The sequence below is a fragment of the Macaca thibetana genome, chromosome 11 (genome assembly GCF_024542745.1).
Source record: "Macaca thibetana thibetana isolate TM-01 chromosome 11, ASM2454274v1, whole genome shotgun sequence".
NCBI classification, from domain to species: domain Eukaryota; kingdom Metazoa; phylum Chordata; class Mammalia; order Primates; family Cercopithecidae; genus Macaca; species Macaca thibetana.
In genome coordinates, this window is record NC_065588.1 from 119,986,007 (window position 1) to 120,000,416 (window position 14,410).

General features: G+C 48.1%; 1 protein-coding gene across 5 annotated transcripts in view; it reads left to right on the forward strand.

Moving 5' to 3' along the window:
- Window positions 1-14,410, forward strand: part of DDX55 (DEAD-box helicase 55) — a 312,124-nt gene that overhangs the window by 285,216 nt on the left and 12,498 nt on the right. For 3 of the 5 annotated variants that reach the window (XR_007717644.1, XR_007717643.1, XM_050747991.1), the window contains exons 1-7: window positions 3,660-3,839; window positions 7,544-7,594; window positions 7,686-7,772; window positions 9,384-9,475; window positions 9,551-9,613; window positions 10,641-10,790; window positions 11,911-12,100. Coding sequence is in view for 3 of the 5 variants with exons in the window: in XM_050747991.1 (XP_050603948.1) it covers window positions 3,732-3,839; window positions 7,544-7,594; window positions 7,686-7,772; window positions 9,384-9,475; window positions 9,551-9,613; window positions 10,641-10,790; window positions 11,911-12,100 (741 nt within the window). In the remaining 2 variants the exon portion in view is untranslated. The other 2 variants (XM_050747989.1, XM_050747990.1) reach the window with 2 other exon arrangements.

Consider the following 14,410-nt stretch of genomic DNA (forward strand, 5'->3'; position numbering starts at 1 on the left):
CTTTAAAGACAGATTAAATGATGTGCCCAAGGCCACAGGTAAGAGAGTGAAAGGTGGAACCAGAGACTAGATCACCACCTGTAGAAACTCCTTCCTCTGTGAAACTAACGGCCTGCTGGTAATAAAAGTAGCTACGATTTATTGAGTACTGTGTAATGTATTGATCCAGTACTAAGCACTTTACTTGGTCTGTCTTATTCATGCTTCAAAACTGCCATTACCTTGGGTAAAATCATTTTGGAAGTGAGGAGGAAAACAGGCTTGGAATGGGTCCTAAGGTCAGAAAACTAGTAGGTAGTAGAGCACAGAAGACACACACAGATACGCAATTTCTCTGTGCCTTTGCTTTCAGAACTGTCTGTGAAATGCCCCCCTTTTCTTTTTTTGGAGACAGGATCTCACTCTATTCCCAGGTTGAAGTGCGTTAGCTTGATCTCTGCTCACTGACCTCAACCCCTGGGCTCAAGTGATCCTACCACCTCGGCTCTCCAAGTAGCTGGGACTACATCTTTTGTTTTTTAAAAGCAGGGTCTTGCTCTGTTACCTGGACTGGAGTGCAGTGGCACAAACATGGCTCACTGCAGCCTTAACCTCTCAAGTGATCCTCTCATCTGAGCCTCCCGAGTAGTTGGGACCACAGGCATGCACCACCATGCCTAGCTAATTAAAAAATTACTTTCATAGAGACAGAGTCTCCTGTACCTTGCCCAGGCTGGCCTCATTCTCCTGGGCTCAAGTGATCCTCCTGCCTCAGCCTCCCAAAGTGTTGTGATTGCAGACATGAGCCACCGTGCCTGGCCGAAGTCCCATTTTATAAAAGTTGTCGAAGAGTTTTGAGAATGTGATGATCATTTCATTGAAAATGTGGCTTTAGGCTGTTGTCTTTTACTTAATTTGAGATGACTGCAGTCTGCATGAGTTGTATTCCCATTTATTGATCCCACAAATATTTGAGTGATTGCTGTGTGCTACAGTGATAGTCCCTGGGATAAAGAAGATAGAGAAAAGACCCCATTAGTGTGGGTTTTACATTTTGGTGGCAGAGATGAACCTAGTAAGTTGTGTGTGTGTGTGTGTGTGTGTGTGTGTGTGTAGCAAGAAAGATAATGGTAAATGCTAAGAAGGGAAAATAAATGAGGGTAGGAGTTTCAGTGATGCGGAAAGGAAGGTAACACTGAGAAGGTGATTTCAAAAGTCCAAGTGGAATGTAAGGGAGTGTAGGGGAAAACTTACCTTTTGTCCTCAGGTTTCTCTAAAAATTCAACTGAAAAAAGGCAGATTAATAGGAGGAAAGTGATGCAAATTTATTTGGTCATGGTTTTGCACAACAAAGGAACCTTCAGAATTAAGACCCAAAGTTACAGGGAAAAATATTCATTTTTATGCTTAGGCTCAACAAAATATGCACAGCTGAGTAGAAATAGGACTGGACAAGAAGGGCATGATCTAATGCTCACAGACTGAGTGGGGAAGCCCAGCAAGGCCTGTCTGGATTCTTTTCGGCCTCTCTGCAGCATTCCTTCCTTCTGGGTAGGGGACAGAACCCTTCCTGTAATGGGGTCTTACAACCTACAAGCAAAACAAAAGAGGTCAGAAATTTTTTATTTTTTTTTTTTAGAGACATAGTCTCTCGCTGTCGCCCCAGCTGGAGTGCAGTGGCGCCATCTTGGCTCACTGCAGCCTCCGCCTCCTGGGTTCAAGCAATTCTCCTGCCTCAGCCTCCCAAGTAACTGGGACTACAGGTGCACGCCGCCAAATCCGGCTAATTTTTTTGGTATTTTTAGTAGAGACGGGGTTTCACCGTGTTGCCCAGGCTGGTCTCGAACTCGAGCTCAGGCAATCCGCCCACCTCGGCCTCTGAAAGTGTTAGGATTACAGGTGTGAGCCACTGCGTCTGGCCTTTTTTTTTTTTTTTTTTTTTTTGAAACAGTTTCACTCTGTCGCCCAGGCTAGAATGCAGTGGTGCGATCTAGGCTCACTGCAACCTCCACCTCTCAGGTTCAGGCGATGCTCATTGCTTGGCCTCCGGAGTAGCTGCAGGCACCTGCCACACCTGGCTAATTTTTTTGTATTTTTAATAGAGACGGGATTTCACCACTTTGGCCAGGCTGGTCTTAAACTCCTGACCTTAGGTGATCCACCTGCCTCGGACTCCCAAACTGCTGGGATTACAGGCGTGAGCCACGCGCCCAGCCCAGGTAATTTCTTTTATTCTTTTCTTTTTTTTTTTTTTTTTTTTTTTTTGAGACAGAGTCTGGCTCTGCCGCCCAGGCTGGAGTGCAGTGGCCGGATCTCAGCTCACTGCAAGCTCCGCCTCCTGGGTTCACGCCATTCTCCTGCCTCAGCCTCCCGAGTAGTTGGGACTACAGGCGCCCGCCACCGCGCCCGGCTAGTTTTTTGTATTTTTTAGCAGAGACGGGGTTTCACCGTGTTAGCCAGGATGGTCTCGATCTCCTGACCTCGTGATCCGCCCGTCTCAGCCTCCCAAAGTGCTGGGATTACAGGCTTGAGCCACCGCGCCCGGCCTCTTTTTTTCTTTTCTTTTTTTTGAGACTGAGTCTCACTCTGTCGCCCAGGCTGGAGTGCAGTGGCGCAACCTCCACCTCCCTGGTTCAAGCGATTCTTCTTCTGCTTCAGGCTCCCGAGTAGCTGGGACTTACAGGTATGCGCCACCACGCCCGGCTAATTTTTGTATGTTTAGTAGAGAAGGGGTTTCACCATATTGGCCAGGCTGGTCTCGAACTCCTCACCTCGTGATCTGCCCGCCTTGGCCTCCCAAAGTGCTGGGATTACAGGCGTGAGCCACCATGTCCGGCCTATAATTTCTTTATGGCCAGTTTTTTCACAGAAAGGTGGAGAGAGAGAGTTAGAGTAATATTTTTAGGTTTTATGGCTGACTTTGGAGAAAAGGGGTTCCCGTTTCTATGCTCCATCATGACGGGCAAGAGGGATTCTTGAGTTTCTATGGCCAGCCTCACAGAATCAGAGATCAGAGACGGGGCAGAAGGTCAGAGAGAAACTTGCTTCTGAGGCTGCCTCTGGGGTCTTCATTTTGGGGTTTCGTTTTCAGAGCCTCAACAGGAGCAAGTCATGCACATAGCTGGAGGAGATAGGCCCTCATAGAGGGCACGTAATGAGTGGTCAATAAAAGCTTGCTGAGTGAAGGTGTATGTGGACATGAATGGCCCAGGCCAACTGTGAACAGTGGAATAGGACAGTGTTCTTACTTAGGACTCTGACCCTAACTTCCGGGAAAGTAAACCAACATTCAGGATGTACCGGCCATCGGACCCCCGCCATCAGCGGGTGCCTGTTTTGCAGGGCTGCTAACCCGGGGCCCCGACACGTTTCTCTGCCCACGGCAGCCAGCCCCGCGGTCCTTCGGCCTGGACGCGGTCCTGTGCTGCCACCTGCCTCCGAGGGACAAAGAAAGTGGGAGAGCCGGGCCAGACTCCCTCCCGCCAAAACCCTTGTCCGGTGCTGAGAGGCGCCCGGAGCCCAGGGGTGCGGGGCGGGTGTAACTCCCCGAGCCTGCCCCGCCGCCTGCCTCCACCGTCCCGCGGGCGCCTTTCCTCGCTCCCGCGGCGTTGGAGCCTTCGCAGCGCTCCGGAACTCTGCTGCTCCAGCAAAGTTCCCGGCCGGCCGCCGGAGCTGCCGGAAGCGGAAGTGCTCGTTGCGGGTGCACAGGGCGCCTTCGAGCAGCGGCGACCGAGACGGCAAAGGAGATCGCCATGGAGCATGTGACGGAGGGCTCCTGGGAGTCTCTGCCAGTGTCACTGCACCCGCGGGTGCTGGGCGCGCTGCGGGAGCTGGGCTTCCCGTACATGACGCCGGTGCAGGTATCGGTTCCTGGGGGAGAGTGAGGCTGGGAGGGGGGCAGGCACCCGCTGCTTCGGACACAGCGGAGGTGATCGGACAGACCCGAGCCCTGGGGCGCTCATCCCTCCAGCTGGGGCTCTTGCCTCGTCTCCAGGCTGCCCAGACTGGCGGGATGCGGAGCTGCTCGGCCAGCGAGCCGGCAGAGGGGCCGCGACCCACCCTGCCCTCGGGTGCTGGGGTCTCGAGCCTGGTTCTCATCCTAGCCCTGCCCCCTGTAGCTGTGAGACCTCGGGCAAATGGCTTAACCTCAACGTGCGTCATTTTCCTTCTCTGTGAAATGATGAAAAAATAACACCCTCCTTATGGGGTTGCTGTGGGGACTAAATAAACCAGTCGGCACACTATAGGAGCTCAGTGAGGGTTACCTGTTGTTATGCATCTTTTCAAGAAGTATTTCTTGAGGACCTACTATGTGCCAGGAACTCTTCTAGGCTCTGGGGAGTTTGCAGTATTGGCATCTGCTCATAGCCTTACTTTCTAGCGCAGGAGCTAGAGAAAGGATAATTTCAGCTGCTAGTAAATGTTATGAAGGAACTAAGACTGTTGTGATAGTGTCACTCGAGGACTGGAGAGGAGGTGAGACAGGGTGCTAAGGAAGGCCTCTCTGAGGAGGTGTCATTGAGCTGAGACCTCAGTGATTGAGAAGGAGCTGGCTCTCGGGTGACGAAGGGGAGATTATTCCAGCGGAGAGAAATACCAGTGCACATAAATGTCCTGGGGCAGGCTGCAAATGGTTTGAGCAGCAGAAAGGAGGCCTTTGTGACTGAACATCAAGAGTAGTGCAAGAGATGGATTGTGTAGGGTCTTGTAGAAGCTTGGATTTCATTCTAAATGTAGTGGGAAGCCATCTTATCTGGGAAGATGTTTAGGAAAGGAAGGGCTGTGATTTCTCTTTAGAGAGTGGCCTTTTCAGGCATAAGAGACATAAGAGCAGGCAGGTCGCTTAGGAGGCCATTGTCAGGTAAGAGATGATGGTGGCTTGGAGTAGGGTGGAACCAGTGGATATTGAGAAGTCACATTTGGAATAACTTTAAGGTTGCTAAGGGACCGGAAGTGGAGGTTAGGAAAGAAAAGGCTCTAGAGGGAGCTGAAGTTTTTATTCTTTTTTTTTTTTTTCTTTTGAGATGGAGTCTCACTCTGTTGCCCAGGCTGGAGTGCAGTGGCGCGATCTTGGCTGACTGCAGTCTCCACCTCCTGGGTTCAAGCAGTTCTCTGCCTGAACCTCCTCAGTAGCTGAGATTACAGGCGCCTGCCACCACGCCTGGCTAATTTTTTGTATTTTTAGTAGATACGGAGTTTCACCATCTTGGCCAGGTTGGTCTTGAACTCCTGACCTCATGGTCCACCTGCCTCAGCCTCCCAAAGTGCTGGGATTACAGGCTGAACCACCGCACCCCACCGATTTTTATTCTTAGTAGCTGAGTGAATGGTGTTACCATTTCCCGAGAATGGCTGGAGGGTGTAGCAGGTTTCAGAAGGAAAGTCAAAAGTTCTTGTTTTTTTTTCTTTGTGTGCGTGGGTGGGTTTTTTTTTTTTTTTTTTTTTTTTTTTAATGTTTTTGAGACAGAATCTTGCTCTGTTGCCCAGGTTGGAGTGCAATGGCATGATCTCAGCTCACTGCAACTTCTGCCTCCCGTGTTCAAATGATTCTTCCATTTCAGCCTTCCGAGTAGCTGGGATTACAGGCATGCATCACCACGCCTGGCTAATTTTTGTGTTTTTAGTAGAGATAGGGTTTCGCCATGTTGGCCAGGTTGGTCTCAAACTCCTGATCTCAGGTGATACGCCCGCCTTGGCCTCCCAAAGTGCTGGGATTACAGGTGTGAGCCACTGTGCCTGGCCACAAGAGTCCTGTTTTTAAACATTGAGCTGGGTACAGAGGCACCCGCCTGTAGTACCATTTACTTGGAAGGCCGAGGTGGGAGGATCCCTTGAGCCCAAGAATTCAAGACCAGCCTGGGCAACATAGTGAGACCCCCATCTCTGAAATTAAAATAAATAATGGCCGGGCACGGTGGCTCACGCCTGTAATCCTAGCACTTTTGGAGACTAAGGTGGGAGGATCACTTGAGACCAGGAGTTCAAGACCAGCCTGGGCAACATAGGGAGGCCCTGTAATAGCAAAAAATTTTTGAAAATAAATGAAGCCTTGAGTTTGAGATGCCCATAAGATTCCTGGGAATGTGGAGAATCTATTTCCAGCAGACAGGGCTGGAGATGGAAACTGGGAGTGCTGTGTTCCCTGCCTAGGGAACCTGGCCTCAGATCCTCAGAGCCTCAGAGCTCATTGTCTAGACCTGTCATCCACTACACAGTCACCAGACACGGCTATAGAGTGCTTGAAATACACTTTGTCCAAATCAAAGTATACTCTGAGTATCAAATAACACAGTATATTTTGAAGGCCTAGTATGAAAAAAGAATGGAAAATGTTGATTTTTACATATTGATTAAATGTGAAGGGACAATATTTTTGATATATTGGGTTAAATAAAATATTAAAATTTATTTCACCCATTTCTTTTTACTTTTCTTACTATGGCTACTAGAAAATTTAACATTGTTTATGTGGTTCACATTTTATTTCTATTGGACAGCAGTGGCCTGGAGCAGCGTCCTCACCCTCGGCACTATTGACATTTTGTGCTGGAAAATTTTTTGTTGTGGGCTGTCCTGGGCATTGTAGGATGTTTAACAGCATCACTGGAATCTGTCCACCAGAGGACATCATCTCCCAACTCTGGCTGTAATTTATTTAGTTACTTATTTTTTTGAGGCAGTGTCTTGCTCTGTTATCCAGGCTGGAGTGTGGTGGTACAGTCACAACTCACTGCAGCCTCGACCTCCCTGGGCCTAGGTGATCCTCCTACCTTAGCCTCCTGAGTAGCTGGGACCACAGGCATGCACCACCACACCCACATAATTTAAAAAATTTTCTTTGTAGAGATAGAGTCTCCCTGTGTTGCCAAGGCTGGTCTGGAACTCCTGGCCTTAAGGGAGTTAAGGGCCTCCCAAAGTGCTGTAATTATAGATGTGAGCCACCATGCCTGGCCCACCCTGGGTTTTGACAACCAAAAATGTCTCCTTACATTGCCAAATGTTCCCTTGGGGGTTGATAGGGAGGACAGAAATCACTGTGCAGAGGCAGTTGGAATAATATTACATCTGCTGTGATTTAAGTGAGCTCAGGCTCTGGGGACCAGGGCTGAACCCTGGAGGGAGCAGCCACGAGGCCAAGGCCTAAATCTAATTGAGGTTTAGCTTTTTTGATGCTAAAACCAGGTTTCTTGTAAAGTCTGGAGACCTCTACAGTGCTTAAAATGAGAAGGTTTATTTGAATCTTGATTCTGTGATATTAGAGCTGGAAGGGACCCTAAAACCCAATGTCTTCAACCCCTTCCTGGTTCAGAGAGGGAAGTTGGAGAGACAGGAATAGAATTCAGGACTCCCACCTCCCAGCTCAGCTCACTGTCCCCACACGTCGTCCATGTAGACACAGTTGCCACGTTTGATTCAACTTCTGTATGGTGACTTGGTTACTCAGAGACCCTTTTGTGGTGGGGTCCACTGTGGCCTTAGCTGCCCGTTATGTTCCTAGGGCTTCGGTTCTCACCTGTGAAGTGATGACATCCTTTAACCGGTGCTTTGCAATCTCTCCCTTTAGTCTGCAACCATCCCTCTGTTCATGCGAAACAAAGATGTCGCTGCAGAAGCGGTGAGTGCCTCGGGTACGTGCAGCCTGTTCTTGTGTTTTCCCTCACATGAACTCTGAGGAAGAAAAGGAAACCAAAACTCTCTGTTTGCAGGTCACAGGTAGTGGCAAAACACTCGCTTTTGTCATCCCCATCCTGGAAATTCTTCTGAGAAGAGAAGAGAAGTTAAAGAAGAGTCAGGTGAGGACAGTGAAAGTGATTTATTTTCACCTAGTCATCAGAGTTCACATTGGATTAAGAAGCTGGCTACAAACTTGAAAAAATAGATCAGAAGCCATGGCTCACACCTGTAATCCCAGCACTTTGGGAGGCCGAGTCTGGAGGATCACTGGAGTCCAGGAGTTTGAGAGCAGCCTGGGCAACACAGTGAGACTTTATCTCTACCAATAATGAATGAATGAATGAATGAATGAATGAAAGAAACTTGAAGAAAAAAAAGACAATCCTCATTATTTGTGGATTCTTTTTTTTTTTTTTTTTTTTTTTTTGAGACGGAGTCTCGCTCTGTCGCCCAGGCTGGAGTGCAGTGGCGCGATCTCGGCTCACTGCAAGCTCCGCCTCCCGGGTTCACGCCATTCTCCTGCCTCAGCCTCCCGAGTAGCTGGGACTACAGGCGCCCACAACCGCGCCCGGCTAATTTTTTGTATTTTTAGTAGAGACGGGGTTTCACCGTGGTCTCGATCTCCTGACCTTGTGATCCGCCCGCCTCGGCCTCCCAAAGTGCTGGGATTACAGGCGTGAGCCACCGCGCCCGGCCTATCTGTGGATTCTATATTTGTTAATTTGTCTGCTCGTTGAAACTTATAACAACCCAGTGGATCCTCGGTGCTTCTGTGGTCATGGGCATGGGCAGAGCTGCCTTTTGTTTTACTGCTCAGGTGTAAACAGTGTCCTTTTCGTCATCTATTTAGTGCTATGTTTTTCACCTTTTTTTTTTCCTTTTTTACCTGAGACAGGGTCTTGCTCTGTCACCCAGACTGGAGTGCAGTGGTGTGATCTTAGTTCGCTGCAACCTCCACCTCCCAGGCTCAAGCTATCCTCCTGCCTCAGCCTCCCAAGTAGATGGGACTACAGGTGTGGACCACCACATCTGGGTAATTTTTTGTATTTTTTGAGGAGAAGGGGTTTTGACATGTTACCCAGGCTGGTCTCAAACTTCTGGGCTCAAGTGATCTTTCCGCCTCGGCCTCCCAAAGTGCTGGGATTACAGGTGTGAGCCAGCGTGCCCAGCCATTTTGCACATTTGTTGCTTTATGTTGGTGATTTTGGTTTTTGAAATGGCTCCGTGGTGTAGTGCAGTCTAGTGTTCCTGGGCGCAAGAAGGTTATGACGTGCAGAGAGAATCCCCGCACTAGAGAAGCACAAGCTCAGGCATGAGTTAATGTGCTGTTGGCCACGAGTTCAATAGGAATGAATCAACAGTATATATTAAATAGAGTCTTTTAAGCACAAACAGACATAAAATAGAGTTATGTATTGATTGGTTGACAAAAATGTCATGTCCAGAGACTGGCAGGAACCTAACCCTGCGTTTCCCCTGTGAGCAGTGGTTCAGCGTTCACTAATTCAGTGTTCTTAGTGTGAGTGACTTTAAAGAGCATAACTGCAGTGTATGATGACAAGTAACCGTAATTCAAAGTAGTTGATATGTGCTCAGGGATGCTGCTGAGAACGCCCAGTAACTGCGGTTTCTCTGGAAGTTCTGTGTGTGGTGGAGGGCGGAGGGCCTATGAGTTCCTCTCCAGGAGGCCCTTGTGCTGCTGACTGTGTCCCTTCCTTCCATGTGGGCAGGTCGGAGCCATAATCATCACCCCCACCCGAGAGCTGGCCGTTCAGATAGACGAGGTCCTGTCGCATTTCACGAAGCACTTCGCCCAGTTCAGGTGAATTGGATGCAGTGTCCCTGTTAGCCACGGGCTGTTGTTTTGCCGAACTTAAAGACTGTTTTCTTGTTTTAGCCAGATTCTTTGGATTGGAGGCAGGAATCCTGGAGAAGATGTTGAGAGGTTTAAGCAACAAGGGTGAGTTTGCTCATGTCTGCTCATTTATTTGCTGCTCTTGGCACTGAACCTAAGAATTGATATGTGATCTCAGCCTAACTGTGGGTCCCCCTTTCAGCAGCCTCCTCCCCCTGCAAAAAGGTGTTTTCTCCAGGCCAGCTTCCTATGGCGCTTTGCTAGCTCCTTCCCATGAGGGCCTGATGAGTACTTAACTCAGGTTCCTACAGAGGTCAAGAGAACGACGTGAGGATAAATGAGTGGTCAGGATAGATGAATGCGGGACTGGGGGATGGTGAGGAACTGGTCAGTAGCTGCCTGGAATACTCAGCTCCAGCTGGTAGCTGCCTGGTGGGACTGGGCTCAGTCGTGCCAGGTTTTGAATTTTTTAAAAAGAAGATGGAATTCCAGATTTGTGTGTGTAATCTCCTGATTTTTTAACTGTTGGCGTGTAATCCACGTTTGAAAAACACATCTTGTAGGTGAGCCAGTCTGAGGGAGCCACATCCGGCCCTGAGTCTGCCAGTTTGTGATCTTTACATAGGGTTCTCTAATTCTGTCAACATTCCCATTTTACATGTGAGCTACCTGGGGCCTACAATGGTTGAGTTAACTTGTGTAGGTCAGAGGTTGGGAAGCTTTTTTTGTAAATGAGCAGATGGTAACTGTTTTCGGCTTTGTGAACCATATGGTCTCCGTCGCAGTTACTCAACTGCTGTTGCAGTGTGAAGGCAGCGATAGGCAACATGTGAATAAATGGGCGTGGTTGTCTGCCAATAAAATACTTGGCAAGGACAGGCAGCAGCCCAGGTTTGGTCTGGGAGCTGGAGTTTGCCAACCTTGCCTGGGTCATAGCCCAGAACCCAGATCCTGTTTCGCCGCAGCGCTCACATTTTCTACCCTACAGCACTCTTTTCCACTCTCATGCTCTTCGTTCTCTTCACTAGGGCTTAAATGACTTTGGAGGGATATGAAGCTTGGTATTTTGGTAATCATTAACCACATTCCCAAGATCCAGAGAGCTTGGTAAATGTTAACTTTCTTTCCAAAGTGGGAACATCATTGTGGCCACTCCAGGCCGCTTGGAGGACATGTTCCGAAGGAAGGCGGAAGGCTTGGATCTGGCCAGCTGTGTGCGATCCCTGGATGTCCTGGTGTTGGATGAGGCAGACAGACTTCTGGACATGGGGTTTGAGGCAAGGTACTGGACTTTGGACTTCACTGGCTTGAGTGGGTGGATGATACTAATACAAAAGGAAAGCAAAATGGAGTTTACCACTTTATGACTAGGTATTTTTATTTTTTATTTTCATTTTAATTTATTTTTAATTAATTTATTTTTTAGAGACAGGGTCTTGTGCTGTAACCGAGGCCAGAGTGCAGTGGCGTGATTATGTTCACTGCAGCCTCAACCTCTTGGGCTCAGGTGATCCTCCTGCATCAGCCTCCTGAGTAGCTGGGGCTACAGGCGCACACCACCATGCCTGTTTTTTTTATTTTTTGCAGCTGGGGTTTTGCCATGTTGCCCAGGCTGTTCTCAAACTCCTGGGCTTAAGTGATCCTCCCACCTAGGCTTCCCAAAGTGCTAGGATTACAAGCGCCAGCCACCATACCTGGCCTAAGTATTTTTATTAACCACATTTTAATTTCAAATCATTAAGTAGTTTGAGCTTTCAAATTCTACCACGTGATTTTTATTCCCGTTCTATCTTTGATCTTATAATGCACTTTCCTTCAAGTATTTTTTTTTTTTTTTTTTTTTGAGACAGGGTTTCACTCTGTCATCCAGGCTAGAATGCAGTGGCATGATTTTGGGTCATTGCGACCTTTACTTCCTGGGCTTAAGTGAGCCTCCCATCTCAGCCTCCTGAGTATCTGGGACTACAGGCACATGCCATCACGCCTTTTTTTTTTTTTTTTTAATTTTTGCAGAGACAAGATCCCCTTATGTTGCCCAGGTTGGTCTCAAATTCCTGGGCTCAAGAGATCCTCCTATCCCAGCCTCCCGAAGTGCTGGGATTACGGGCATGAGCCATCACACCTGGCAGTTTTGTTGTTTTTTAATAAACAGTTTAATGGGATGTAATTCACATATCATTATAATTGTATAATTATATGCTAAAATTTGAGGAACCTTGGAAAAATGAAAGTATAAAGAAGAAACAAAGAATCACCCATAATCTCACCTCCCAGTGTATGTGCTATAAATATTTTGATGGCTTCACTTTCAGTCTTTCTGAATACCTGTTTGGTATCGTGAAGCACTGTGTGTTGATTATGCTGGCAAGTGAGCGGTTAAGTATGAGCCCTCTTTTTATTAGCATCAACACCATCCTGGAGTTTTTGCCAAAGCAGAGGAGAACAGGCCTCTTCTCAGCCACTCAGACGCAGGAAGTGGAGAACTTGGTGAGAGCAGGCCTCCGGAACCCTGTCCGGGTCTCGGTGAAGGAGAAAGGCGTGGCAGCCAGCGGCGCCCAGAAGACCCCCTCCCGCCTGGAAAACTACTACATGGTGAGTGCCTGGGCTTGCTTCTTACTTAGTGATAATGACCAGTGCTCATTTTATGGAAATTGTACTGGTAGAATAAATATATGAGACCCTGTAGCACATATGAAATGCATTTGGGGACAGAGCTAGGAGAAATGGTCTGGGTGTTCCTGCTCATGAATGAGTAAGTTAGTTAAATTGGGCATAAATGTATTTTAAGCACAGTCTCTAAGGACAGTGTCTCTGAACCTCCTACCCTCAAGTGACAAAATGTTTCTATTTTACATGCTTGGGGTGTGCTGGGTGCAGGCATGGTTAAACTCTGTAGTTCCTGGGCCTGTCAGAACAGCCTGTGTCACAGAGAAGGGCATAGTTAGATGTGCAGGTGGAACACAGAAAATCAAATGACAGACTCACTCCTGAGGAGATTTTGTGGGGTGGAAATAAATGTTCTACTCTGTAAATGTTGTGTATTTTTGACCTGCATCAAATATGTTGAATTTTTTTTTTTTTTTTTTTTGTGACGGAGTCTCACTCTGTCACCCAGGCTGGAGTGCAGTGGCATGATCTCAGCTCACTGCAAGCTCCACCTTCCGGGTTCACACCATTCTCCTGCCTCAGCCTCCTGAGTAGCTGCGACTACAGGCACCCGCCACCATGCCCGGCTAATTTTTTGTATTTTTTTAGTAGAGACGGGGTTTCACTGTGTTAGCCAGCATGGTCTCGATCTCCTGACCTGGTGACCTGCCGACCTCGGCCTCCCAAAGTGCTGGGATTACAGGCGTGAGCCACTGCGCCCAGCCTTTTTGTTTGTTTGTTTTTTGTTTTGAGACAGTGTCTCACCCAGGCTGGAGTGCAGTGGCACGATCTCGGCTCATTGCAACCTCTGCCTCCCGGGTTCAAGCAATTCTCCTGCCTCAGCCTCCTGAGTAGCTGGGATTACAGGCGTGTGCCACCGTGCCCGGCTAACTTTTTGTATCTTTAGTAGAGGTGGGGTTTCACCACGTTGGCCAAGCTGGTCTTGAACTCCTGACTTCATGATTGCCTGCCTCAGCTTCCCAAAGTGCTGGGATTACAGGCATAAGCCATTGTGCCTGGCCCAAATATGCTGAATTTCTAGTAGTAAATACTGGCTGCTAGTTTCTGTAGTTTCTTCACAAGGAAGTAGATGGGCTTTTGGCAATTTGATTGTTTAGTAATGAGGCCACTCCCCACCCCTGTTCTGTTCCGTCCCATTGCTGGGATGGGCCACGAGGCACAAATGCAGAGAGCACAGGCTGCAGGGGAGGCAGCACCATCAGGGCATGGAGGAACCCACAAGCCAGTGCCACTGCTGATGGTACATTGTCCCACCAGCCTGGGGCTGGGACTTTTCTTTCTCTTTTGCAATAAGCTTTTTCAGGTTAAATTTTTCTTTAGGCCTGGAGGGGTTCCCTAGCTCCTGAACATGTCTGCTGTTCAAAATGCAGGAGGCTGGTCTTGAAACCAGAGTGTTCCTATTGCTGTAGACTGTGAGGTTGTCGAGGCTGCTCTCCTGTTTGTGTCAATTTGTAGGCAGATTAAAGGTAGAATGAGTTTCCAAATGAGAAACTGCACCTAGTGTAACTGGAGAGTGTTGTCGAGATCAGATAGGCTCATCAGAAGTGGGAGCTGTAGTTGCCATTGATGTTTCTGACAGTCCAGGCTGGGTGAGGGAGGAGGCTAGCTCTTCCCAAGCAGAGGGAAGGACTCTGCATAGGGTAGTGTGGAGAGCATGGGTGCTAGAGCAGCTAGAGCAGCTAGAGCAGGACTGCCTGGTGCATATCTTGGCTTTGGCCCCTACTAAATTAACCGGTGAACTTAGAGGTCCTCACTTGTCAAATGGGGGCCACAGTAGTATACAGCTTCGTAGGGTTGCTGGAGGATTAATTAATTAATCCATGCAAAAATGTTCATGATAGTGCTTAGTACACGGTAAGTATGGGTTGAGCATTCCTAACTTGAAATTTCAAAATCCAGACTGCTCCAGAATCTGGAGTTTTTTGAATGCCAGCATGGCATCATGGAAAGGAAATGCTTGTTGGAGTATTTTAGATTTCGGATTTCCAGATTAGGGATGCCCAACTGGTAAGTATAGTGCAGCTATTCCAAAATCTGAAAGAATTCAAAAGCCAAAAAACACTTCAAGTCCTAGGGACCTTGGATGAGGGATACTCGTACTAATGTTAGCTTTGGATACCCACTGTGGCTACTGTTGCGTTCTGTTGTTTTACATTCGTTTTGCATTTAGAGATGGCTGAGTACATGAGAAAAAATTCCAAACTGGGCATTTGGTTTTGGTAAAAATAGGATGAA